The sequence below is a fragment of the Equus przewalskii genome, chromosome 29 (assembly GCF_037783145.1).
Source record: "Equus przewalskii isolate Varuska chromosome 29, EquPr2, whole genome shotgun sequence".
Taxonomy (NCBI): Eukaryota; Metazoa; Chordata; class Mammalia; order Perissodactyla; family Equidae; genus Equus; species Equus przewalskii.
In genome coordinates, this window is record NC_091859.1 from 16,144,683 (window position 1) to 16,171,875 (window position 27,193).

The 27,193-nt window shown below is 43.5% G+C and overlaps 2 protein-coding genes across 9 annotated transcripts in view; both read right to left on the reverse strand.

Annotated features, from left to right (window-relative positions):
* Nucleotides 1-9,265, reverse strand: part of POC1B (POC1 centriolar protein B) — a 92,133-nt gene extending 82,868 nt beyond the window's left edge. For 2 of the 8 annotated variants that reach the window (XM_070599701.1, XM_070599702.1), the window contains exons 1-2: nucleotides 8,878-9,190; nucleotides 8,283-8,367 (exon numbers count right to left, since the gene is read on the reverse strand). In XM_070599701.1, coding sequence (XP_070455802.1) covers nucleotides 8,283-8,367; nucleotides 8,878-8,892 — 100 coding nt within the window. In that variant the 5' untranslated portion in view covers nucleotides 8,893-9,190. Of the gene's footprint in view, nucleotides 1-8,282; nucleotides 8,412-8,509 lie in introns of those variants that run through there. The other 6 variants (XM_070599700.1, XM_070599704.1, XM_070599707.1 and 3 more) reach the window with 6 other exon arrangements.
* GALNT4 (polypeptide N-acetylgalactosaminyltransferase 4) lies at nucleotides 2,808-8,129 on the reverse strand. Its single transcript, XM_008515312.2, has one exon. It carries the CDS (start codon nucleotides 7,715-7,717, stop codon nucleotides 5,969-5,971), a length of 1,749 nt encoding a protein of 582 aa, XP_008513534.1. The 5' UTR covers nucleotides 7,718-8,129; the 3' UTR covers nucleotides 2,808-5,968.
* Nucleotides 9,266-27,193: the final 17,928 nt, after the last annotated feature.

Here is a 27,193-nt window from a genome sequence, read left to right on the forward strand (position 1 = left end):
AGTGTTGACAGGACCACACTCCCTCTAAAGGCTCTAGAGGAGAGTTCATTCCTTTCCTCTTACAGCTTCTAATGCCTTCAGGAGCTCACTGGCTTGTGGCTCCATCACTCCAATCTCTGCCTCTGGCTTCATATGTCCTTCTCCTCTTATCTCCTCTTTGTGTCTCTTTCAAGAATGCTTGCCATTGGATTTAGGGTCCACCTAGATAATTCGGGATGATCTCTTCTCTAGATCCTTAATTACGTCTGAAAAGACCTTTTATTTCCAAATAAGGTCACATTGACAGGTTCTGGGACTAGGACATGGACATGTCTTTTGGAGGGCCACCATTTAACCCACTATAGCCTCCAAGGCCTTGCCCAAGCTGCCTCTGCCTTCTCCTGCAACTTCATCTCCCAAAGCTCTCTCTCTTGCTTTGTTTACAGGCTCTGCCCCTTCTGGCCTTCTTTTATTTCCTTGATCCAGGACAAGCTCTTTCACACCCTTGGTGTTTGCATATGATAGTCTCTCTCTCTCTCTCTCTCTCTCTCTCTTCTCTCTCTCTCTCTCTCTCTCTCTCTCTCTCTCTCTCTCGTCTTTGCCTAGCTAACTCCTCTTTCAGGTCTTGAGTTAAATCTAACTACCACAGAGAAGTGTTCTTTGACCCCGCCACAGTTATCTTCCTCCAAGCACCCTGTTCCTTTTCTTTACCGCATTCAACTATTGTCCTGTTTCAAGTTATACCTGCACATGATTTGCTGGTTTACTTGTTAATATTTGTCTCTATCACTGGACTGTGAATTCTCCATACCATCGCAAGAAGCACAACTCTGTATGTACACCCAAGCACAGAACAGCATCTGGCATATAGTAGCATTAACTAAATACAGGAGTACTAAACAAATAGAGTACCTCCCATTCCCCTTTGAACAGGATGAGATAAGTGCAAATAAATGGCTTAGAATGGTGTCCACAGAGCTGAGGACACCGCTGGCCTGCAGCAGACATCTCTCCCAGGCCAGCCTGGGAAAGTGATCAACCTGGGCACCAAAGGAAAAGTAGTGCCCGATTACTATCAAGTTGGAAGGACTTCTCTAGTCTTCAGTTCTGCCATGGACAACTATGTACCTCAGGAACTCTTTCCACCTTTTATAATAATCTCTACCTCTTGTTCAAAAGGACTGATTGAGGTTTTCCTGCAATTTTAGGAAAAACTCCATATACAAACTGATTTTCATCCACAGCCTAAAACTAAGCTGGGAGATTCACATATCTATATACATATCCAACTTCCTAATTCTGCTTAATTACAAAATTACTCAAGTATTAATAATAAATACTGCTGGCCTGTTTTAAAGTCTAGTATACATAGAGGCACACAGAAAGAGGAATCTTTTCTGGGACACATGAAATTCTCCAGCCTTTTTTGTCCCCCTGAAGTTTTTTGTTTAACTGAGATATAATTCACATACCATAAACTCAGCCTTTTAAAAATTTTGTTTTTTTCCTTTTTCTCCCCAAAGCCCCCCGGTACATAATTGTATATTCTTCGTTGTGGACCTTCTAGTTGTGGCATGTGGGACGCTGCCTCAGCGTGGTTTGATGAGCAGTGCCACGTCCGCGCCCAGGATTCGAACCAACAAAACACTGGGCCGCCTCCAGCGGAGCGCGCGAACTTAACCACTCGGCCACGGGGCCAGCCCCTAAACTCAGCCTTTTAAAGTGTATAATTCAGTGTTTCGGGCACTGTTGCCCAAAGTTGTACAACCATTGCCACTAATTCCAGAACATTCTCATCACCACCCTCACCCCCACAAAAAACCCATCCTCCTTAGCCATCATTCTCTACTTCTCGCTTCCTTAGTCCCTGGCAACGACTAATGTATTGTCTTTATGGGTTCCCCAGTGCTTTTTTACACTCATGAAACTGAAACCACTGAGAGATGAAATGATTTGCAAAAGGTTGCAGTCACTTAGTAAGAGAGAAGATTATGACACATATTTATAGTAACTGTTTAAACTGTATAAAAAAAACAAGAGATCAGTGAATATGTTTAGCTCAACTATCCACATCCTAAAAGTGGCCATAAGACATTTGAGGGATAAAGCAGAGGCCTTAGACTGATGATTCTCAGGCAGTGCGTCAGGACGGAGGGAGGCAGGGATGCAGGAATCAGTAAAGAGGAAGAGGAATTGCACTTAGGGACAGGCTGATGCAGAGAGAAGGCTGAGGGAAGTGTGAGGCTAGGCGGTTTATGGCACAGACATATTTCTTTTCAGCCTAGAGTTTTGAAATTGGTGCTAAAGTGCACAGGTGCCCACTTGCTTCCTTTTACAGTATCCCTTGATCATTTCCAGTTTATGAGTAGTTAATGCATTAATAGTGCTAACACCACTTCAGAATACTTGCTGGTTAATGACACCTTGCAAAATAACTTTTTTTTTTTTTTTTTGGTGAGGAAGATTGGCCCTGAGCGAACATCTATTGCCAATCTTCCTCTTTTTTGCTTGAGGAAGCTTGTCCCTGAGCTAACATCCATGCCATGCCTTACTCTACCTTGTATGTAGGATCCCACCACAGCATGGCTTGATGAGTGGTGTGTGGGTCTGCACCTAGGATCCAAACCACGAACTCCAGGCTGCTGAAGCAGAGTGCATAAACTTAACCACTACTCCACTGGGCCAGCCCCAGAAATGTGATTGTTTTATATTCTACTGTCTCCATTTTCAAATAAGTAAGAGAATTACAAGCTTAACTTACTTCTGTTACCATCAATAAATCTGTACACAGGAATGGTGATCCCATAGACTAAAATCATCAGAATCCATTTGTAAAAATAATTAGGCACACATTTTATTTTACATGTCTTAATCAATATTACAAATACCATTAACAAAAGGAAAAAAGGATGGAAACCATTCATCACACAGAAAAAAATTCATCGTTCAAAAGAAATTAATCTGAACCTCAACATTCTTTGTGCTCATTTAAAAGTATTATTAAAACAGCAATTCAAAAGAACAAACAAGTCAAAACTAAGTATTTTATTAACTAAAATTGAAACCCTAACCCAACTAAGACTACACAACTTAAAAATAACCTCTTGTCTTCAACCTAGAAAATTTTGATTTGCCAACATATAATAAATACTCAGGAGCCTACTACTGGGTGAGGAGACAAATTTTCTTTTACAAACAAGTTATTTCTGAGTTAGAGAGATTCTGCAGATGCCTAGATTATCTTTTTTTTAATGCTAAAAATGCCTATTTAGATAGTCAATCTATTCATAGAATTGGGCACTAAATGACACAGTGACTATTTAAAGTTGAAATTTGTCTACCAAATATTTTACTAAAACTGTTATTAAGCATGTAAATTAACTTAAAAGGTCAAATCTTAATTGTCAACAGCAAAAGACAGCTTCGGTACCAATAAATTAGAAGGAGGGAATCAAAATATATTTTGTCTGCAGTTTCACACTGTGTTTTTGGAATTAAATTGGAAATGCCTATTTGTGAAGATGTGAAAGCCTCATGCTTCTGTCACCTACACTATTGTGAGGAATGAAAGCCGACCCATTCCAAACTACTGATATAAATACAGCACTGCCTAAAATTTCTTCCAAAAAGATTAATGGGTCACACCCTGCAATTTAGGCAAAAGGTAAATAAAGAATTAAGTACTTTACTTTTCAATGTTCCCTTTCTCTTTTGATGGAGCAGTAAGATACTAGAATAAGAATAGTTCCAATAAGTACTTACAGGATATGTCCATTTTAGTTCTCCCATATGATAGGGGGCTAAGAAGAGCAACAAAAATAAATAAAAGAGAAAGGGTGATTTAAAAAAAAAGGCAGACTGAGCAAGGGGACAGGGTGGGTTTAGGAGAATATCTGCTGCCAATCAACCCTTTTGCAAAATTCAGAGCATTAGTATAAATCCTTCTTAAATTACACCCAGGGCCATGCACATTGCCCATGGAAGCTGGACAATTCTTTGATAGACTTTAAGGGTGCTGGATAACTTACAGAAAGTCAACAACACATTTTCATTTTAAGAAGCAAAAGAGAAACAAAGCATTCAAGATACACAGCAATTTTACTTTTTGAAACGGTTACCCTAAAAAAATTTCTTAAATTCAGATTTTGCAAAGGTGCTACTCTCCAAGTCACCAAGTAGACACTGAAAAGAACTTCACTTATGAGTACTGTGGACTAATTCTTTATGGAGCATGCATTTTTCATAAATCTAGACCAAAGTGGACTAAATGAGATTTAATTCTAAAGTCAGCCTGTGATTTCTGGATCTTATATTAGAATAAAATGAATAAAAATACTTTTTTTAAAGTCTGTTTACCTCTCAAATAATTTAGTTTGGGAAATAGTTATATTCTTAGCCCAAAAGATTACTTTTAGAGTTTGAAACATTAAAGATAGAAACAAAAATTGGTTCAACAATTGTCAAAATGAAATGAATACAACACTGACCACAAGGATTTTCCACTCAATCCAAAATAAACCATGTCAGTTGAGCTCAGCTCACTTAATTTTTAAAACCATTTCCCTTTTCCAGCTTCAGAACTGGACTGAACGCTGCTCAACAACACGACCTATGTTAAAGGTGGAGAGAGAAAAAGTGTTGTAAAGATCGCACAGTGACTGAATCTGAGAAAGGTGTAATGTACACTTACAACATTTCAGAGCTTGAAGGGAGCTTCAAGATCTAGTTCAGCACTCACGTTTTACAAATAAGAAAACTGAGTCATTTGGTCAAATGATTTGACCAAAGTCACATTCTGCAGCTGAGCCACTCATTCACTCAGTCATCCACTCACCCACTTACTGAAGGCTGTGTGAGTGCCAGGCTTAGGGCTGAAAACTCGCTGGAAGGTGGCACTCGCCATTGCCAAGGCAGTCTTTATTCCTCGTCTTCTTAAGATAAACCCTTAAATGTCCTATTCAGCAAGAACTCCTAGAAGAGTTCCACAGCCTTTGTAGAACTGGGCCCACTTTCAGTTTCACACATTTCAGTAAACACGGTGGGGCTGAACTTCAGAGAGGCCTCAATTGTGTTTACGTTAAGTGATTAAGCATTAACAAAGGGAAGCACAGTATTGTGAATGAGTCCCTCTCCAGTACATTCATAACTTAAGTGCAATCAGAAAATGCCCTACACACACAAACGAGTTCACAGAGAGGACAGCTTACAAAATCAGAGTGATTTGAGGTATCAGTATAGATCAGTTAATCCAATCGCTCAAGTTTACAAAATGTGGAATGTAAATATCTCCCCATTTCATTCAGAGTCCGGTATATTTTTCTGAGATGTTAAAAAGACCTCTAAACTCACATCCAAACTAATGCCCTCTTCCAAAGACACATATATCTAAACCAGGCCTTTCTCTTTAACATGAACTTTCTTCAATTTCTATTTGATTAAAGGAAAACTAGAATAAAAATAAACAAAACCTAAAATTTAATGAGCTGGCTAAAAGAAATTCAACTTCTATGTACAACCAAAATAGCAAATAGAAGCCAAACAGCTCAAACTGCACATTTAGGAGTTTTATTGAAAAATGGGATGTGCAAAAAAAAAAAATGAGATGTGCAGTGAATTTACCCATCAACATAAATCATCCCTCATTTTGCTTAGACTTTTACATTCTTTAATATTTTAAGTCTGGTACGTAAATGTTTTGTGTATCTCAACTCACAGTCAACTTCTTTAAGGAGAAGTAAGAAACCATATGGACAAAGCTCTTAAATAAAACATCCCACCAGTAAGGCACTTTGAAATATTAAACAGGAGCTCTCTCTGTGCACCCAGTTTCACTATTCTATACCCAAACGAACCACAGCTTTTACAGAGCCCTCGCAGATGACCTTTGGGTGATTTCTGATAAAACGCGATCTTCCCTGAGGCTCCCTGAAGGCTCTTTGACTTTCCCGAAGCTATTGTCAGCTCAGGCTGAAAGTGCTGTTGTACTCTTCTATTTCTCAAACTTCCAGATTTGATTTTTAGCTAGAGCACGACAAGTTCTCATTTCAACATTCGGTCGGCCCTCAGGTGTCCAATAAGCGCTAAGGCACTGTCCTGAGTGTGGATGAAAAATGGTTCCATCTTCTTTAAAATGCCAAATAATGTTTGCTGGAATAGAGAACCCATCTTTTGGACAATTTTGCATTCCTACATGGTTTTTTTGCTCAGGAACCTCTGCACATAACTCCGTCACAGAATTAAACCTTATTTCTTTCTTTGAAGTATATTCAAAGAATTGATTGCCGCCTTGACCATGGCATCCAAACAGTGAAAGGTTAGCACCTGTAGGGTTGTTGTCAGGAGCATTATAATCTAAACATTCAGAAGGGATCCCCATACTGCGAATAGCTCCGTGCCAGCCTGGCCTATCCTCCGGAACGTGCAAATTAGAAAACACATTTTTCAAATACCAGTCAAAGCTCTTGCACTTCAGTCGTTTTCGTAGTAATTTTCTTTCAGAAATATCACCATAAGCTTCTTTCCGTGCTGGAGGGTTCCGATTGTAGAAATGCTCTTTGTACTCGTCCATCCACACTTCTGCTGCCCGGGCAGTATTCTGGAGGAAATTGGGCCGAGCATACGGTGCCCGTTTCGGGAATACATGGCCCACGTGGGAACAGGGGTGGATCTCCAATTTACCTCCACACTGCCACACCCTAAAAGACAGCTCGAGGTTTTCACCTCCCCACACTTCCATTCCAGTGTCATATGTTCCAAGGTACTCAAAATACTTCTTGCTGACAGCAAACAGTCCTCCAGCCATGGTGGGTGAACTGATTGGGTCAATTCTCGATTTCCGCCTGTCCCTTTCATGTTTGGGGACAGAATGCCACTGGAACGTTAAACGCCAGTCAAAACCACCAATCATGGGCTCCCCAGTCTGCATATAGAATTCAAAAGTATTCCAATCAATGGTGTCTATGACAGGACACACAACTGCCGTTTCATCTTTACTGATCCTTTCCAAAAGTGGTTCCAACCAACCAGAATTACACTCACAGTGACAATCCAAGAAAGTGAGGACATCCCCAGTGGCAAAAGTGGCCCCAATCAGACGGGCCCTGACCAGCCCCTCTCGCTTATTTGTTCTAATCAAGCGGACTCTATCAAGATTGCTGATATAAGTTTCAAGTTGTGTCTTCAAATAAACTCTGTCACTCAAGTCATCGACTAAGATGATCTCCTTCAAAAGGACTGCAGGAGAAGTTTCTAGAACACTGTGGATGGTGCGGAGCAGAGTCGACCAGGCTTCATTATAAAAAGCAATAACAACAGACGTGGTGGGAAGTTTCCTATAGTTGAACTTCTGGGATTTACACTCATACATTCTTTTATCCTCTATGTGGCGGTGGAGGGAGATCCTGTCACTGAGGTAAATATTAATGGCATATCTCTCAATGAGTTCTTCTTGCTGCTTCAGTTCCCCCTCGTTGAGCTGGAGTTTGCTGGCTTTCCCCCACTCCCCAAGTGCATGGGAATCCGCAGGGGGCTTCTCATAAAGCGGTCGAGACAAATCCTCTGCCTTGTCCCCAGGGTCGGAGATCTGTCTTGATCCCCAATCCCTGGCCAGGCCGGTTCCCGGGGAGGCATGGAAAGTGGAGACCGAGACTTCCACCAGGATATAGGCCACCGTTAAAAGCGCCAGCAGCAGGCAGCTTTTGCCAGCCCAGGTCCACCTCACGGCCATCCGGATCCTCATGGCTGGGAGCAGACGCGGTCACCGGAGTCACAGGCAGAGAAGGGCTGCGGGACCCGCAGCTGGAGTCGGCGGCTCAGGTAGGAGCGACCTTCGGAGCAGGTTCCTCCTTTCCAGCCACAGAGGCTGCCCAGGGGTCACCTGAGACCGCTCGGCCCCGGCCCCGGCACAGCCCCCACTCCTCTCTCCCCACTTCCTCCTGCTGCTCTCACAACTTTTCACAAACTCTCCAGCCAACACCCCACCCTCCCGGGGCGGAGGACCAACCCCTCCCCTGCCCGCTCGCTCCTCCTGCTGGTTGGTTCGCGAAAGTCGCCGGCTGGGTTCGGGGCGGCCGGCGACCCTGCGAGGCGGCGTGGGGAGGGGGCCGGGTAGGGGTCGCGGCGGGGGCGCGGGCGCGGGCTGGAGGCCCCCCGGCTCCGACTGCCCCCGCCGCCGCGCCGGACTCCGAGTCTCGGGCCCCGCGGGTCCTCCCTTGCTCTCCCGGGACCCGCGAGGACAGAGAAGGCAAGGTTCCCGCCCAAGTGAGCGGCGGCCCTGTCACAGAAAGCAGCCGTCTGTCACTTACCCAGCTGTTGGCCGTGCGGGCTGAAGTCCGCGGAGGTGATCGCAGCTTTGTGGCCCTTGAAGTAACGTTCCAGAACCGGGTCCTCCTGGGAAGGAAAGTTGTCGCGCTGTGAGCGCAGGTGCGGCGCTCGCGTCGGAGGGGCGGGGATCGGTGCGGTCCCCTCCGCCCAGCCCGGCCCGGGAGCGGCCGCCCTCGCCCGCGGAGCCGGCGGCAGCCTCCATGCTGACCCCGGCGGCTGGCGGGAATGCTCGCTCCCGGGCCGCCGGCCGCACGGGCCCAGGGGCGGGTCCGGCTGGCGCCTTTTCAAAACGCTCCGCGCTGATTCTGACGCAGGCGTCCCACGGGAAGCCGCAGAGAACTTGGGGGCCGCGGGGCTGCCTGGCTCTGCCGGAGCTCCGGGACTCGGGGAGGAGCGCCCGGCGGCCCGGGAGCAGAGCGGGGGACACGGGCGCCCCGGGCGAGGGGCGAGGACCTAGCGGCTCGGGACCTGGCGCCGACACCTGCCTCCACCGCCCGCCAGGCCCCGGCGCGCCCCCAACCTGGCCCCGCAGCCCGCAGGACCGGCTCTGGGGAGGCGCCCCCAGCCCGTCCTTACCGGGGCGGAGGCCATGGGGGAGCGGGCGGCGCCGGGCTCTTGCTGGTGGGGGGGAACCTGGGGAAGGGGGACGGGGAGGAGGGGGGAGGGACCGTGCGGCGCCCGGAACCGTCTGGCCGCAGCTGCGGCGCCTCCCGGTCACTACAACAACGGCGGCCCAATCAAATCCCGCGCTCCAGGCATGGCCAGCCGAGCCCCGAGGTTCCGCCGGCGCCGGAGAGAGCCGGGCCTCCGCCAGCTGGCAGGAGGGATGCCTGGGGGTCAGGGCGACCGCACAGCAAAGCCGACGTTGACTAACACTCGCGCTGCCCCTAGCTGGACGCCCGGAAAGAAGGGAATAACCGGCATAGGAATGAGAGCGATGGGAGCGAGCGGAGAATGAATTTGTGATCGATGCAATCAGAGTTCTATTGCACGTTAAAGGGACAGCGCCCGCGAATTTCAAACAGGTGCGGGCCAGCTTGTTGTGATGGGAAAGGAGCTTTGAAGTAAAGTGGGGCAGGTCTCTCGTTATTAAGCTACGCAATCCTCTGGAGGACAGATTTGAATTTATTTAATCACTGTTTTTCACACACTGTCCTGCGCGATATGTAAATATGCTGGATAAACGTGATGAATGAGTGAACATTGTGCATCCACTTAATGTTTTTCTGCTATGTGTTTCTACTCTAATCTGCTGATTTGTGTATGTGTTGAAGGAGCAGACTTCTACAGCAGCATATTTAAAGTCTTTAGGAAGATTTAGAAACACTTGTTTTGTATAAATTGCTAGGCCACATAGTATCTCTATCCGTTTCTACAGCAGGTTTTCTTAGACATAATATCATTTGAGCTTCAGCAACACTATGAAGTTGATAGAGTTACAAAATGTCACCAACGTTTACAAATTATAAGCTCGATTCTTAGATATTTTACATATAATTGTCAAAGATTATGCAGAGACAGCTCTTCCAATTCCTAGTTCATATCCTTTTCTACTGTCTCAAAGCGTGAAGGACTCAGCCAAAAATTACATATAGAATAAAGATTCTTGGCTGTATAAGATGCTACAGCAGACCACAGCTGGTAAGCTACAAGTTATATGCAAATGAAAAGTATACTACACACCTTAATTACAGGTTTGCTAACTAGTTGTCTAGTGACGGAATTTAGTTTTAATGAATACTGTATATAGCAATTAAGCAGATAGGAAATAGCTTTAGATGGCAGTATAAGTTTAATTCAAGTATACGTTTGTTGAATATCTGCCGTCTGTTTGGCTCTGAGGGAAATGAAAGTGACTGAGATATTTTCCCTGCCCTCAAGAACTCAACAGTCTGGGTTTCTGAGTCTCATATTTTAGTGCATAATGATGATTTAGGGGACCTCATTCCCAGAGATGCTGATTCAAAATACATGGGGTGGGACTCAGGGACCTACAGATATAAGAAGCCCCTTAGATGAGTGCTGTGGGTCTCTCAGCGGTGTGCCGTGAGAAACGTTGCTCTAGTCTAGGAGGTAATGCATCGAGAGTGTTCATATCGGCAACTTGTCAGCAAACTATGGCAGGACTCTAAGTTTTGTGTTTATTCCCCATCTAAGTTTGACTTTTTAAAAGGCTGACATACTTTAAAGTAATGCTAGATGCTGGTGGGAGTGTAAAATGGTGTAGCACTGTGGAAAACAGTTTGGAAGTTCCTCAAAAAGTTAACTCCTAGGTAGGTACCCAAAGTTATTGAATGCAGGGACTTGAACAGCTGCTTGGGCACCAGTATTCATAGCAGCATTTTTCACAATAGCCAAAATGTGGAAACAACCCACGTATCCACCAGATGAACCAATAAATAAAATGTGGTACATACATACAGTGGACCGTTAGTCATAAAAAAATGAAATTTTGATACAAGCTACAACATGGATGAACCTTGAAAATATTATGCTTGAAAATATTAAGTGAATAAGCCAGACACAAAAGAACATATATTGTATGATCCCATTTATATGAGATACCTTGAATGGGTGGTGGATTCATAAAGACAGAAGTGGAATAGAGGTTACCAGGGACTGGGGGTAAGTGAGAAGAGGTGAGTTATTGTTTAGTGAGTGCTGGGTTTCTCTTTGAGATGATGAAGTTCTGGAAATAGATAGCGGTAATAGTTGCCAAACATTGTGAATGTACTTATTGTCAGTGAATTGTACCCTTAAAAATGGTTAAAATGGTGGGGCTGGCCCCGTGGCCGAGTGGTTAAGTTCGCACACTCCACTGCAGGCGGCCCAGTGTTTCGTTGGTTCGAATCCTGGGCGCGGACATGGCACTGCTCATCAAACCACGCTGAGACAGCGTCCCACATGCCACAACTAGAAGGACCCACAACGAAGAATATACAACTATGTATTGGGGGGCTTTGGGGAGAAAAAGGAAAAAAAGAAAATTAAAAAATTAAAAAAAAAAGGTTAAAATGGTAAATTTTGTGTTATGTATATTTGACCACAATAAAAAATAATAATAATTCTGGAAACTCAGAATAACCAAGACCTCAGGATTTCTCACAGCCATATGTCTAATATTGGGTACAGCAGATTAACAGAAAAAGAAAGAGTTGGAGATGTAGAAACTAGCTTAAAAAAAAAAGAGAGAAATTTTTAAGTACAGATCTTTCTCTGTCTTTTAGTAAAAAAATTTTTTAACTTTTTTCCAATTGTTGAAAAGTACGTGTTTTTAATTGAATAGAAGAAAAAATCACCTAATGTCCCATTACCTAAAAGTTGACTTTCACAATTTTATCATCTGCCTGTGATATGCCCACTACCTGCCAGGTACTCTTCTAAGTACCTTACCAGCTTGGACATTTAATCCTCATAAAGATATTATGAGAGAGATACTATTGTTATTATCATTTCCTTTTTACAGATGAGGAGGTGGACGTGCAGAGGCATTAAGTTACTTGCCCCAGGTACACAGCCAGGAAGAAGTAGAGCTTTGGACTTCTGTGAGTACATCCAGACTCCACTCTCTTAATCGCTAAATCGCGATGCCTTTTGCATGATTGCAGGCCTATTAATAGTAAATACGTGAAATTCTGTATCCTAGCCAAGGTTTAACAGTAAGTTTTAAAAAAGAAAAAAACATAATTATCTCCTTTTTTTTCCATTCGTCTGTCCACATTTTTACTCCAAGCTTCTCCTCCTGTGGTTCTTTTCCATATTTGATTTTATTCCTTTTTGCTATTCTTTACCTTTGCAAATATCAGAGGCGGACATTTGGAAATGTGGCCAAAGTTGGAGATGTTTTTTCTAACCTTAAGTCTGCTTGAGTTCATGTAATTCTACTTGCTACGGTAATTATTTGGGACCTCCCCAAATTGTGTATTTATTAATCTGGGTGGGAACCACAGTATTTCACAATATTTGAAAATCTGCAAGGTATCTGTGGAGGCCAGGTACTAGGTAGGGCAAACTGATCCTTGAATTAGCCCTTCTTTTCCAGATCATCCCCCCACAATCAGAAATTGAATGTATCCACTTGCACACTATAATGCTTTGTTTTTATTTTAGCACGAGTCATTCCTAGGTTAGTTCCCTTCAAAAGTTGAAAATTCAGGCATAGCACGAAAGTGCCATCTGCTGTTCATATTCCTGTGTGGCGCTTGGAGTGAAAATACCTTGTTGCCTGTTTCCAGGCAGTGTAACTCTCTTCTGAACACAATTGCTCCAAAGTATAGGAGAGTACTGTACTTACATAGAAAGTACCAGACCTGTGAATCATTAACCCCCGCTTTTTTTTAAGACTGTGAATGATTTATTTCAATCAACATTCAGTCTCCAAATCGTGTCAACTGTATCTTCGCAACAGATTTTATCTTCCCATCTTTCTGTCCTTCTGTCCTTTCAGTCCTGCCCCTTTATAGACCCTCTGCCTCTGCCTGCTAGAGTACTTCCATCAGCCCTAACTTACCTTCTGACTTCAAGACTTACCTCTGTCTGTCTTTCTTGCATACTGCCAGCAAGTACGTAAGAATCGCCAGGGTAGCTTGCTAAAAGTACCGAATCTTGGGCCCCACCCCAGAAATTTCAATTTAGCAAATCTGGTGTGAATACTAGAAATCTATATGTCCTCAAACAACTTTTCCAGGTGATTTTAGTGTGCACCAGTATTTGAGAGCCTTTGGGCAAATCATGCCACAGGACTTCTTTAACATGCACTTTGCCACTGTGTGGTCAAGCCTCAAACCAAGTCTGATTTCATATCCAACCACACACTTCTCTCAGACCAGTACTTAAGCCATCATGCACATCCACACTTTGGAGATTTTGCTGGAACTATTCCTATAGCTGTGAATGCCTGTGCTACTCCCCTCCTCCAACTTCCAACTTCCACAGAAAGAAACTGATGTCAGGACCTAGAAAGATACTATAATTCTGTAGATACTAATTTCTCTGAACCTATCTCCTATCCCCCTTATAAGATATAATTTATGATTTCTTCCTTTGGTCCCCCATAGTTTGCTACTTAGAGTTCAACTTAGCACTATTTTACATTGCTGCATTACATCTATATTATGTTTGTGTCTAACAGTTCTCATTGTAGTGAAAGGTCCATAAAGACAAGGACTGTGTTGTATTCATCTTGGTATCACTTTGCAGCTACCACAGTTCCTAATACACATTAGAGGCTCAATAAATGTTTTCTATGTTGATTGAGGACCCATTGTGTGGCTGGCCAGCTCTGTGTTCACTTAAAAGGCTTACAAAAGAAAAAATATGATTGTTAACCTTAAACAGTTCAAAATCTAATTGGAGAGAGAAGACTCTGATCCACATGAAACAATCAGTGAAGCCAGTCTACACAAAAACTAAGTTGTGTGAAGCAGTAAGTCCATAATGACCATAGGAATGTTACAAAATGTCTGTATTATAACCATATTATTATGTTTTGATGGTGTCATATATTCTTAAGACACGTGACTGGTTTTTGGAGATGATGTTCTTGTCTCAAGAAAGGTTTTATAGGAGACGATGGGTATTTCTAAAAACTGCAACTTTTAAAAATGCATTAGACTAGATCAATTGTTCTGGAACTTTAGTGGGCATTAAAATCACCTGAAGGACTTGTTAAAATGCAGATGGCTGGGGGGCCGGCCTGGTGGCACAGGAGTTAAGTTCACATGCTTGGCTTTGGCGGCCTGGGGGTTTGCTGGTTCTGATCCGTGGACCTACGCACCGCTTATCAAGCCATGCTGTGGCAGGCATCCTACATATAAAATAGAGGAAGACGGGCATAGATGTTAGCTCAGGGCCAATCTTCCTCAGCAAAATGGGGAGGATTGGAAGCGGGTGTTAGCTCAGGACCAACCCTCCTTCTCCTCAAAAAAATAATGCAGATGGTTGGGTCACATCCCAGAGTTTCTTTTTCAGTAGGTCTAGGGCCCAAGAATTTGCGTTTATAACAAGATGTAATGCTATCAATGAACCATTGTGTGGCAATCAGTAGACTAAATAAAAAGTAGGGGAGACAGAGACAGAAAGTAGAATGGTGTTTCCCAGGGCCTGGGGTGGGGAGAACGAGATGGGAAGTTAGTGTTCAGTGGGTACAGAGTTTCAGTTTGTAAAGGTAAAGTTCTGGAGATGGATGATAGTAATAGTTGCACAACAATCTTTATGTACTTAGTGTCACTGAACTATACACTTATAAATGGTTAAATGGTAAATTTTATGTTGTGTTTGTTCTACCACAACTGAAAAAAAAGTAAGAGAGAAGTTGAAGGAGAAGAAAGCACACAAATGAAAGCATCCCATTCATGGGATGAACGTCACTAGAATGAAGGGCACTACAGGATTGGGGGGTCCTGGCATTATGGGAGTACTGGCGGTAGGCATGTAAAGAAATTGATAGATATGTGCAAATGTGACACAATTAAAATGAAGGGAGGGGGCAGAAAAACTTGAAATGCTGTCCTTGGTCCTGAACCAGCAGTATCTCTTGCTAAACGGTTGTCTGGCCTACCCAGAGACATTGGTAAATCCTCTTTTAGGGCTTATAGTTTAATTTTTAATTTTTTTTAAATGTAGGTTTTACTCTCTCAGAACAAATAAAATCATGGTAATCATTCACAATTTACCTAGGTGAGTCCACGTATTTTGAGAGTTGGTTGAGGTTTCTACATGTAAGAATTTGTTGCCCTTTTCCCACTAGGAAGAAAAGGTAGTACATGCCCCCATTCCCTCTCAGTCCTAATCGTAAGCTTATGCATTGGAATGTCAGTGGATATTATGCGTCACTAGGACTTGTCAAGTGACTCTGTAAGAGGGCTGAAGGGGAAGATGGAATTGAAGATGGCTGGCAGGTCTTTGCTAAAATGTCACTCCTCAAAGAGGCTTTATAGACTACCCTATTTACTGTGGCTCCTCCTTCCAGTCATTCCCTATCCAACTACCATGTCTTATTTTCTTCCCGGCCATTTTCCAATGAAGACACACAAATGGCCAATAGGTACATGAAAAGTGCCCAACATCACTAATGGTCAGAGAAATGCAAATCAAAACCACAGTGAGCTACTATCTCACACGTGTTAGAATGGCTAGCAACAGGAGGACAAGAGATAACAAGTGTTGGTAAGGATGTGGAGAGCACTGTTGATGGGAACTTAAATTGGTGCAGCCACTGTGGAAAACAGTATGGAGGGTCCTCAAAAATTAAAAACACAACTACCATATGATCCAGCAATCCCACTTCTGGGTATATATCCAAAGGAAATGAAAACAAGATCTTGAAGAGATATCTGCACTCCCATGTTCATTGCAACGTTATTCGCAATAGCCAAGACAAGGAAACAACGTAAGTGTCCTTTGATGGATGAATGGCTAAAGAAGATGTGGTAAACATATATATATATATATACACACACACACATACATACTTACAGAATGGAATATTATTCAGCCATAAAAGATAAGAAAATCCTCCCATTTGCAACAGCATGAGTGGAGTTTGAGCGCATTATGCTAAGTGAAATAAGTCAGACAGAGAAGGACAAATACTCTATGACCTCACTTATATTTGAAATTTTAAAACATCAAACTCATAGAAACAGAGTAGAATGGTGCTTGCCAGAGTTGAGAGAAATGGGGAGATATTGGTCAAAGGGTATGAACTTCCAGTTATAAGATGAATAAGTTCCAGGAATCTAAGGTACAGCATGGTAACTATGGTTAACAGTACTGTGTTGGATCTTTGGAAGTTGCTATGAGAGTAGACCTTTAATGTTCTCACTGTAACAACAGCAACAACAAAATAGCAATGATGTGAGGTAAAGGCTGTGTTAACTAACCTTATTATGGTAAACATTTTCAATATATCCATGTATTAAATCGTCACATTGTACAGCTTAAACTTACACAATGTTATATGTCAGTTGTATCTCAATAAAAGATAATAAGCGTTGGTGAGGATGTGGAGAAACAGAAACTCTGATAAATGGATGGTGAAAATGTAAAATGTTACAGCTGCTTTATACTTAGGGGTGCAATTGCTAAGTGATATGCTAATTCTATGTTTAACCTTTTGGGGAACAATTTGGAAGTTCCTCAAAATGTTAACACAGAGTTACCATATCACCCAGCAATTCTACTCGTAGGTATGTACCCATGATAATTGAACACATATGTCCACACAAAAACTAGCTACTCACAATAGCCGAAAGTAGGAACAACCCAAATGCCCATCAACTGATTAATGGGTAAACAAAATCCATATAATGAAATATTATCTGACAAATAAAAAGGAATAAAGTACCGATTCTTGGTACAACACGGATGAAACTTGAAAACATTATGCTACGTGAAAGAAGCCAGGCACAATATTTGACTCCGTTCATACAAAATGTTCAAAATAGGCAAATCCATAGAGGCAGAAGGTGGATTAGTGGTTGCCAGAGACTGAGGGGAGGAAGGAATGAGGAGTGACTACTAGTGAGAAAGGGGCTTCTTTTGGGAGTGATGAAATTGTTCTGGAATTAGATAATGGTGACAGTTTCACAACTTGAAGAACATACTAAAAACCACCGCTTTTTATACTTAAAATAATTTTTTTAAACACAAATAACCACTTATCTCTCACCAGAATGTAAACTCTATATCAGTCATCTTCATGGAATGAGAATGAAAACATTACACAAAGGCCTAATAGATTAGTAGAGGATTCAACGATGTTTATGCTAGTGAAAAGTTAAGTACCAATGCATTTTCAAGTCAAAATGAGTAAGTAATTGGGAAATGAAGAGCTTGGAGAGTAGCCTGGAGATTTCCATTCATTTCCATAAAATAAATGAGTCGTTCATTTTAGAATTTAGCAGCACAGACGTACTGTTAGGTATTATTAGCATCCACTGCCAGGCAGATAATATGTTTAATGGGAGTTAGATTCTTATCCCTCTGCTGACTCTCCTAAAGTTTGAGTAAACGCTCTCATCAGAGAAGGGAGAAAGGATGCAGGTCAGAGGATAGCGTATGGTGTCTTAGCTTCCCCAGCCCCGTAGACACCGTCTGAGTCTCATGGAGAGAGGGAACACAGGAAGAAACAGAGAAGCTGCTTTATGATTGAGTCTGGAGAGACCCTTGGCACAGACTGCACTGCGTGTGTCCCCAGAGGCTACGAAGAAACTAGAATGATGAAGAGGCTGCGTCTCAGGTCTGCCTCAACCACAACGTGGCCATGGCACAGTGAAGACTGTGGAGACCTTACCAATTTTTTAGTTCAATTGGATAATTTAAATCAGTGGTTCTTAACTAAGGACACCTTTTTCCCCCAGGGAACATTTTGCAATGTCTAGAGACATTTATTGTCACAACTAGGGATGTGGGTGTTACTGCCCTCTGGTGGGTAGAGATCAAGGATGCTGCTAAACATCCTACATTGCGCAGGACAGCTTCAAAAGTCAGTAGAGCCAAGGTGGAGAACTTGATTTAAATGAAAGCACTTAGCACATTGCCCAGCACTTGTTAGATGCTCACTAAATGTTGATTCACCCATATGGGCTGATCTCCTGGTGTTCATGACGTTTCAAATCATTGACAATCCCCTAAAGTCACTGTATGTACCAGAATTTCTTCATTATAAGACATGCTTTTATAAAGAACTACTGTTTTAGTTTTTTGAATTGGCATAAGATGTGATAATTTATATATTTTTTTCCCCTAAGTAGCTGTTATCAAATCATGGTGGGGGTCAGTTAGTGGCATCTTAAACTCCTAAAACAGTAGGATACTGTATACATTTCTAAGGTTCTAGGATTGTATTTCCTGTATTAGATCAGAAGTTCTTGAAGTAGTGAAAAAGTAGTGTATTTATATGTTAGCTGGCTTATTATCACCAATTACATCCTCATTAATTGACTTTTCTCCTGCTGCTGACAAATACCGCTGTCAACTTCTACACATGCTAATCGTTTTCTATGATGAATATGCAGAACGACAAAGAAACCAAAGCCATCAGCTTTGGTGGAGGTCCCAGAGAGCAAGTCTTTCAACTCCTTTCTTTTAGAGATGAGAAAGCAGAGGTCGGGAGGGCTCATTTAACTTGCCCAACTCCATTCAGCTAGACAGTGGCAGAGTCAAGCCTTCAAGTCGATGCGCCAGAATTCCAGCTCAGGGCTGCCCCTCAAATAACCACAAATGGATAATCTTTATTCAAGATGAGCTCCGCAAGAGGTTACTACTTTTTATTCATCTTGTGTGACTTGGTGACATTCTCTATATGGAACGAAATTTTGGTTCTCAGGCTATATTGATATATTAATTCTGCAAACATTATTGGGAACACTGCTAGGAACCAGGCAGTATATTAGGTATTAGACATATAAAGATAAGTAAAAATGGGTACAAGTGTAGAAAACTCAATTTCTAGGCTCAGGCAGATAAAAGTGAGAGAGGCCAGCTATGTTGTAGAGTTACCAGATACAATGCAAGGTGACCTTACTGAATTGCATGAATTGCCTGGGACATACTTACAGTAAAAACAATAAAATAAAATAAAATTGCTGTTTATCTGAACTTCAACTTTAAAGTAGACATCTTGCATTTTTGTTTGCTAAATCCAGCAACTCTAACTGGATGGGGATTGGGAAGACTGAGAGAGCGTACCTCATCTCAAGGGGGCAGCTGCTACTCAGCTGTCCCTCAGGGCAGTTGCCATGAGGAATGCAGCTGTTACCAAATCATTGAAATTATTATAAGCTGGAAATCCAGACTTTTAGTTAAAATCTCGCTAACTTTAAAAGTTGTAAACTGATTTGGAAAAATTTTAAGGGCTGTGTGGGCCCCCCAAAAATTATGTCTGTGGATTGTAATGGTGTTTAAGGGAGCCCCCAAATGAGACCTCTCTTTCTCACCCAAATGGAGAACCATTTGAGCCCTACGGGTCTCAGACAGATGGAAGTCAAAGTGTCAGCTCTGATACTGTCACCAGAAAGGATTTGGCTCAAGTGTACAACCAAACAGGCTTGCCAGGAGGCTCCTGAATGGAACTAGCTCTCCCTCCCCTAATCCAGGGGGAAGGCCAAGAGTGTTCCTTCAGGGCAGGCCCTCCTTATATGGAAACGTGAGCTGGAGAATAAGTTCCCTGGGTCCCCCAGCAGTTGGATTTGGTCCGCGAGTCTCCAGTTTTGTTCCCTTGACTTGGTCTCTGACTTTCAAAGTTGCTAGTTCAGTAGAGGAATTGATGTAGTCAAGTACATCCATGTGCTACCAGTACTTTAATGAACATCTATATAGCATCCGTCTCTACAGCATGAATCCTCCCTGGGGCAAGGTGTGTATATGGGTTAGGATGTTACAGAGAGACACTTCCTACCCTTTCTCTCTGAATTTCTGCTAAGGCCTGAAGACAATAGGTGGTTAAGTACACTGCATTCTAATGAGAAACACTGGGACACCTATGTAGGACTTGCAAGGAGGGAGCAATCAACCAGATTTGTGACTCTCAACAAATATCCATCTCAAGGTTGAGTTTAGGAATAAGCGAATTTTTTTTGAAGAGTGTGTCAGTGTGTTTGTGTCTCAGCCCCGCTTCCCACGCCTGTAGGGGGAGGGTAGGGGCTCTCTCTTCCTCCCCTCAAATCTGCTGAGAGGAGATTAGACTATCTTCCAGATATGTAACTCTTGGGTTTGCTGAACCTAGTCACTGAGATATGACACATGCCTATGAAACCGAAAGGCAGGAGGCTGTGGCTGGCTGGCTGCTCTGAGGGCAGAGACCAGACTGCTGTGGGAGCAGAATGTTTTCCCACTGAGGATGAGGGCAAGGATGTATGTGTCTCTCCAGGACCAGAGGTGAGCTCTGTGGAGGAGGGAGAGAGCCAGCCTGCAGCCTAAGAGAACCTGGAGAGATGCCGTAAACCCAATAAGAGAAGTGGCTGCCAGAGTCCCAGGAGCTGGGGAGGAAATGAGAGTAACAGACAGAGAAATGCATTGCCCACATCACAGGGAGTACAGCTGAATGTTCTCAGTGAGGTCCTCACAGAATCCACAGAAGTGCCCATGAGAAGAGTTCTCTCAGGGCTCAAACCCAGGGAGAGTTGGTTTCAAACATTTAAAGAGCAGGAATCATCGCCATATTACTTTGGAGTGTCCATACAAGTAAGATCTTCCCTGTTTCATCTCTCTCTTCCCTCTGCTTCAACTCAGGAGAAGACAAAGAACTTCTTAGTAAGTGAGAAAGAGGGGGAAATAGAGAAAAAGTTCCACCATTGCCCGAGTTAGATGGGGAAGTAGAAGCGTTCCCCTCCCCCACCCAACACTCACTGCAACTTCTAGGGGTTGAAGTTGAGGGAGGGGAGAAGCTTTAATACTGAATGAATTTCAGAGGTTTAACTATGACATAGAGATGGATATTTTAATTGCTGAAATAAAACTATTTTCTAATTAAAGGTGACTGGAAGACATTTTATTATCAGTAAAGGAACAGATAAGGCATGGGGCTTTCCCCCTCCTCCTTGCATCCCACCAAGATTGCATCCAGGGGCAGGGGAAGAAGTAGTCCTTCTACTACTAGTAGTAGGGTGGATTTGAATAAGCAGCAGAAGAAAAGAACTAAGTTGTCTTCTAATTGCACCCTACAAATCTTGCTCTTTTGTTAACACAAATGCCATAGATATTTTGTTTGTATAACTGAAAGCCCATCTCAGACTGTTCTTGCAGAACAGATTGGGCACAGTTTGATCAAGCCCACAGCTCTGTTTCCCAGTGGTTCTCTTGACTCTGCCCTCCCTCCATGCTGGCTTCTCCCTCAGAATAGCATTCTTCTTGGTTACAAGATGGCCGCCAGCAGCAGATGTAACTACATGCTCCCTGTTCATTTCTGAAAGAGAGAACATCACTTCCTGAAACCAAAGAACAAAGCCTCTCAAAGTTTCCTGCTGAGTAGACCACCTGTGAAGATGGTCCCTACAGCCAGGGAAATGTCATGTACTGGCTGGATTAGGCCTGTATTCATTAATCCAGTCAATGGAACATAATCAAACTACCCAGGATCCTCCACAGACACTACAGAAAAAGGTAAATCCAACCAAAATGCAAACCTGTTAAACAATAGGATGGAAACAGCATGGACAATGGTGAGATGGTAAATAAAAAATGTGCACCCCAGGAGATCAGGAAAAGACTGAGTGGAAGACACGGTCATTGAGCCCTGGCCTTTAAAGAGGAAAAGGGATTGGGATTGGGAAGGGGCCCGGGTGGGAGGTGGATGATAAAGGGCTTGGACATGGAGTGTGTAAGGGCACTGCAGATGGATGAATCAATGGGAGGATCCTGGGGCACTAAGAAGCATGATGATATTGTGGAAACTGTAGGTAGCTGGTTTGTTGGAGCGCAGAGTACTGGGGAGGTGAATTTGGGGAATCTGGACATAGTGTGAGCAGAATCTGGCAGGAGCCAGATGGCACACTCAAATAGGGTAATTGAGGAGAACTTAATAAAAAGGACTATTTACAAAGGTGTGGGCAGGAGTAAGGGAAACAACTGAGATGGTGCTGTGTCATGGAGTAGCAACAGCAGGGATCCGTTTTCAACACCAAGGGACCAGAGATCTTAGAGTCTGCGTGATAGGAGCTGGGGCCTCTGGCAAAAGGGTATTGTCTACTCCCAGCAACCTAGCTGGAAGGGGTGGGGGAAATAAAACCGCAATCTCTCTCCTCTTCTTCAATGCTGGTGACTTCCATTGGTTAAAATAAACTGATAGTCATTAGGCAAGGGAGCCCACAGATGCAGTTTAGACAGGTCAGCATCCTGAAGAGGAGTGGAGAGCAGATCCGGAGGGACACCCAGAAAACACCCAGCACAGAAGGACAGACTTGGAACAAATGAAAAATATCAGAAAACACCCTCTGGGTCCCAGGATGTCAAGGTTTCAAAGTTAGGAGCATCACTGGCCTTTAGGGGGAGCTCAAGGATTTCACTCCTTCCACTCTCTGCAGGAGAAGAAATATCAGTAGAGGCTAAATATTGTAAAGTCCGGGCAAAGAGCCCTCCACTAGGGGATGGAACTAGGAGGCATAAAGGGATTGCTTCTGCAATGGGAAATTTCCCCTTTGTCCTTAGATTTACTACATTTGAATTGATCTACAATAATAACTATTAAAATAATCAAAGCTAACACTGAGTATTCGATGTGTACTAAGTTCTTGACTCTCATTTAGTACAACTCTTTGAGGTAAATACCATTGTAATTCCCATTTCATAGATTAGGAGACTGATAGAGCCTGGATTTGAACCCACGTTGCCTTGGACCACTCTCTGCTCTTTTTTTTCCTGCTGGTTTCGTCAGCCGGGTGAAAGTTTGCCCTTGCTTAGAAGGCTAAAACCGGGGCAGGGCCCAGGGAAAAAGGAAAACTGAAAAGAGAGAAAAATTTCTATGTTTAGATTTGTCTTCATTTAACAATTGTAAGCATATATTTAATGATTGAGCACTGGCTACCTGCCAGGCTCTGAGCCAGGTGCCGGGGATCCCCAGGAGAACGAGATGAGAGGCACCACAGGGCAAGGCCTGAGAGACTGCAGAGCCTGACTGAGTCTCCTACTTGCTGCCTGTGTGACCCAGCACAAGTCACTTAAGTCACCTAACTCTCTATTTCCTCGTCCCTAAAATATAAGTAACGAGTAAATACAAAGCACTTAGAACAATGCAGGGCATGTTGTTCATATTACAAGCGTGTAAGCCGCTATTCTTGCAACACATTGTCGGCCTCTGAAGCTTTTACAGTAGATGGAGAGACACAGAGAGACAAAATCAGGTTCTTGGTTAAGCGCCAAGGAGCTGAGAAGGCCACACTGCCTGCTACTTTGGCAAGGTCCAAGATTATAACGCAAAAGGAGTTCTAGAGGCTCTAATGGTCCAGCTTAGCTTTTGGGTTTGGGGTTCAATGCCCTTATTCAGAGGTGACAGACACATTCTTGTCTGGCATTCCAATTCTGATCAATTGATACTGGCTGCCTGAACCGCTGTGTTAAGAGGGATTCTCAGACTGCACGTACAATTAATGAGGAAGAACACCATGAGAGATAAGCGATGTCTGCCATCCATAGAGGATTGAGAGGGGCAGCACATGGTTTTAGAACAGTGTTCTTTTGTCTGGATTCTCCCTTCAGCAAGGGCCTCTGGGCAGGACTCAGAGATCCCGGTTATAGTCACAGATTAAGGTAACCAGCCTTGTCCAGGACTGTCCCAATTTTAGCGCTGAAGTCTTGCATCCCAGGAAACACCTCAGTCTTGGGCACAACCCAATTAGCTTCACAAGCTTTTTCTCCTGGACTTCACCTTTAAAAAAAAAAAAATAATAAATCCTGAATTCTGACCAGTAGAGATGAATGTTTTTATCTTGGCCAATTTCAGCCTGTGAAAATGCCTGTGTTCTGGCCTGTTGTAATGTGCCAGCCTTATGTCCTCACATTTCCCCTGCCTCGCAACAGCTGACCACACAGCTCTCTCCTTTCCCAGTGATTTTCCTGCTATATTCATTGAAGTCTTAGCAGGAAACAGATGGCACCCTCAAAAGGGTTTAACTGGAAAGCATCTCATGCAGGGATTATTTACAGAGGCGTGGGCAGGGTTTACGGAACCGACAAGATCTGGGGAGACACCCAGGGATTAGCACTCACCCCCGGAGGCCTGCAGGGACGGGGAGGGAACACTGTGCCCAGCCTGGTGAGGGCTGGAGCCTCTGCTGAGCTGTGGAGAGGCCAGGAGGAGGAAATATCCTGCCCTTGTTCTCCCCCTGCCCTCAGGCCTCTTTCCAGGGCCTCCTTGCCAGAGGGCAAGGAAAAGCAAGTCAAAGGACAGGTTTAGGAGCAGTCAGCCTCCCAGGCCACAGAGCATGGCAAGAAAGAGCAGAGGAAGGATCTAAATAACCAGCTCAGGCCACTCTGTTCTCACTTAGCTTCCATTACTTAGCTAAAGAAACTCAGGTCCCCCACGCAGGAAAACATGAAGTCTCACCACGGAGGGGTGACAGAGCTCAGTCCTACTCCTTCCTGGAACCTAAGCTGTCACAGCAGCCACCATCAGGATGCAAGGCAGCAAGGAAAGGGAGAAAAAGAAACAACTGCAATGAAACGTAGCTGCCGCAGCCTTGCATCTAGCAGATCCAACCCGATAATCCTGACTTCCTTCTCACCACTCGTTCCGTGAGTCCCTAACTCTCAACTAGCACCTTGACAGCAAACGTATTCCTACCTGACGGGGTGAGCCAAACCTTCATTTCCACAGGACCCAGGTTCCCAGTGGTTCTGTCTTTATCGAGTTGCTGCTGTGTTCCATTGACCGTTGCAGTTGAACTCGGGAGTGCAATAAATCCCATGGGCTCCCGACATAGTGTTGTCCTCATTTTGTAGCAACAATCCAATTTCTCCTTGATAAGCAGAATCAATCACACTGGCCCATACGAACATCCAATTCTCTGCCCTAGATTAGTGGCATGAACAGCCTGAAGTGGCCAGGGGGCATTCTCAGTGTTGTGTAATGGAAAGATTCCTCTCTGTTTGGCACAAGGACCTCAAACTCACTAGACACAATGTTTCAGAGACAGAAAGAAAGTCTTCTCGAACCAGGTTATTAAGTGTAAGAGTGAGAGAAGCCACTTCCACCTCCACTCCTGGATTCCCAGCGCTGCATATCCAACGTCTTATATTGACTACTGATCTGACAACAAGAGATTGTCTCCCCCTGGCTCCAGAACTGAGCCTTCAATAGGTCATTCCATCATTCCCTCAAGCCAGGTGCTTCTAGGTGATGTAAGAACAGTGGATTTCATGATGTGAGCCCAATACCCCAGTTATTTCACTGTAAATGAGTTCCTCTGTCAGAGGCAATGATGTGTGTGTTACAATGGGGTGAAAAAGGCAGTCGATTAACCACATATGATGGTGCTGGCAGAAGCATCATGGGCAAGAAAGGGAAATCACTCTCCAGAATTTACAACTATTTTCCTGAAGACAAATTTCTGCCCCCTTCCAAAAATGGAGTGGTCCAAAATAATCAACCTAGACGGCTGGTGCCCCAGGAAATGATGCCAAATAAGGGCTCAGTGTTGGCTTCTGTTTTAGAAAGTTGAGCACTCAGCAGCAGCAGTGGCCAGATCAATGGTGGTGAGAGGAAGTCCACGTTTTGGTTCCCAGATATTGCCTCTGTCTCTGTTCCCACAGCCACTCGGTACATGCGCCATTTGCACAAGCATAGAGACAGCCAGGGAAGGAGACTGGCTGACAAACGAGGCCGTCATGGCCACCTCCTTATTTAAACTTCTATGCAGTGGATGTCCTCTGGGGGGCATTTACATGGGGCTCACAAAGCATCAAAGACTATTGCCATTCTTGTATGTCGACCATATAATTTCCCTTTGGATAATCTTGGCACCAATCTTCCAATCGTGTAAAATTACCAAGACCCTGATAAGTTGACCAACCCATTAGCTACTGCCCATGGATCACTGTATTTCAGGAAACGTCACGTTATCTCTTCTTCCTTATCAGGTGGCCAACCAGATGTAGTGCCTGAAGTTCTGTCCACTGGACGCTCTCCCTCTGACTCGCAGAGCTACGCCGTACCGTTATATCCTTAAACCAGGCCAGCATCCCACATCTTCTCATTAGTTGGTCATAGGGAATTCCCCGTGAGGCCAGAGGTGGGGTTTGAGGGAAAGACAGGAAGCAGCAGGAAGTCTGAGTCATCTGCTTCTGTAGGGAAGACAAGTGCTGAGAATAGACCAGGGATGTGAAGGAATAAGGAATAGCAGCTCACCCACGTGTGTGCAAGTTCCTTACCCTTCAGTTTAAATAGAATGATTCTTCAGAAGCTTCTTCCTACTTTGAGTGAGAAAATCCCACAGATATAACAGTGTCAATACTACGAGCCAATAATGCAAGAAAGGAATCATGTCTTAGCACTCAACATGTATTCCTGACAAATAACGTATGTCACAATCCTTCCTAAAATGTCCGTGAAGCAACAGTATGCATCCAATATCTATGTTTAATTGATTTTTGCCAGAAACTCTCTTGAAATGTGAGCTTCTGATAAATTCCTTATGTTTGTGCTTTCTAAAACAAGCTCCATATTTATATTTTTTTGGTCAGTGAAGGGGAAAATCAGATCAATTCTAAAAGATCCATTTTATACAGGCATTATTGAAACTGTTGAAATCCCAAGATGGAGTAATAAAATGTGCTTAAACTAACCTATGGTATTAGAAGTCAGGAAGGGAAGCACGGGGCCAGGGGCATCTAGGGGCTGCTGATGTTGTGTTTCCTCCTCTGGGTATTGGTTACATGGGAGAATTCATTTCATGAAATTACAACAAGCTGTGTGCTTATGATCGATGTTCTATTCTGTACGCATATTATACTTCAGTAAGAAGAAAAAAATGAAATGTGTTTTATATAATGATGACATTCTTGCAAAAGTTTCCATGAACTACAAACTGGATTAGAAAATTTTGTGAAATGCTACACAATTAGTGCGTTCTTCCAGCTAAACCATCAGTCCATCAAAATCATTTATTGAAGGACTAGAATGCAAGGAAATGCACTAGATAGAGCCTATCATCTTGTGGGGAGGGGCATGTATCTACATAGAAACTATTAATTCACAAAACAAATATTTATTACGCATCTACTACATACCAGACACTAGTCTAGACACCTGAGATTACACGAGTGAGCGAAACAGGCAGAACTGTTCTTGTGGAATTGATGCCTTGTGAGAGGAGATGGCCAGCCAATGAACAACAAATAGTAAGCAAATTGCATGATATGTTAGACGGTGATAAGGGCTACTCAAGCAAATGGAGCA

Excerpts from the sequence above, each read along its gene's own strand:
- GALNT4 (XM_008515312.2), bottom strand. The coding sequence starts at position 7,717 with ATGAGGATCCGGATGGCCGTGAGGTGGACCTGGGCTGGCAAAAGCTGC.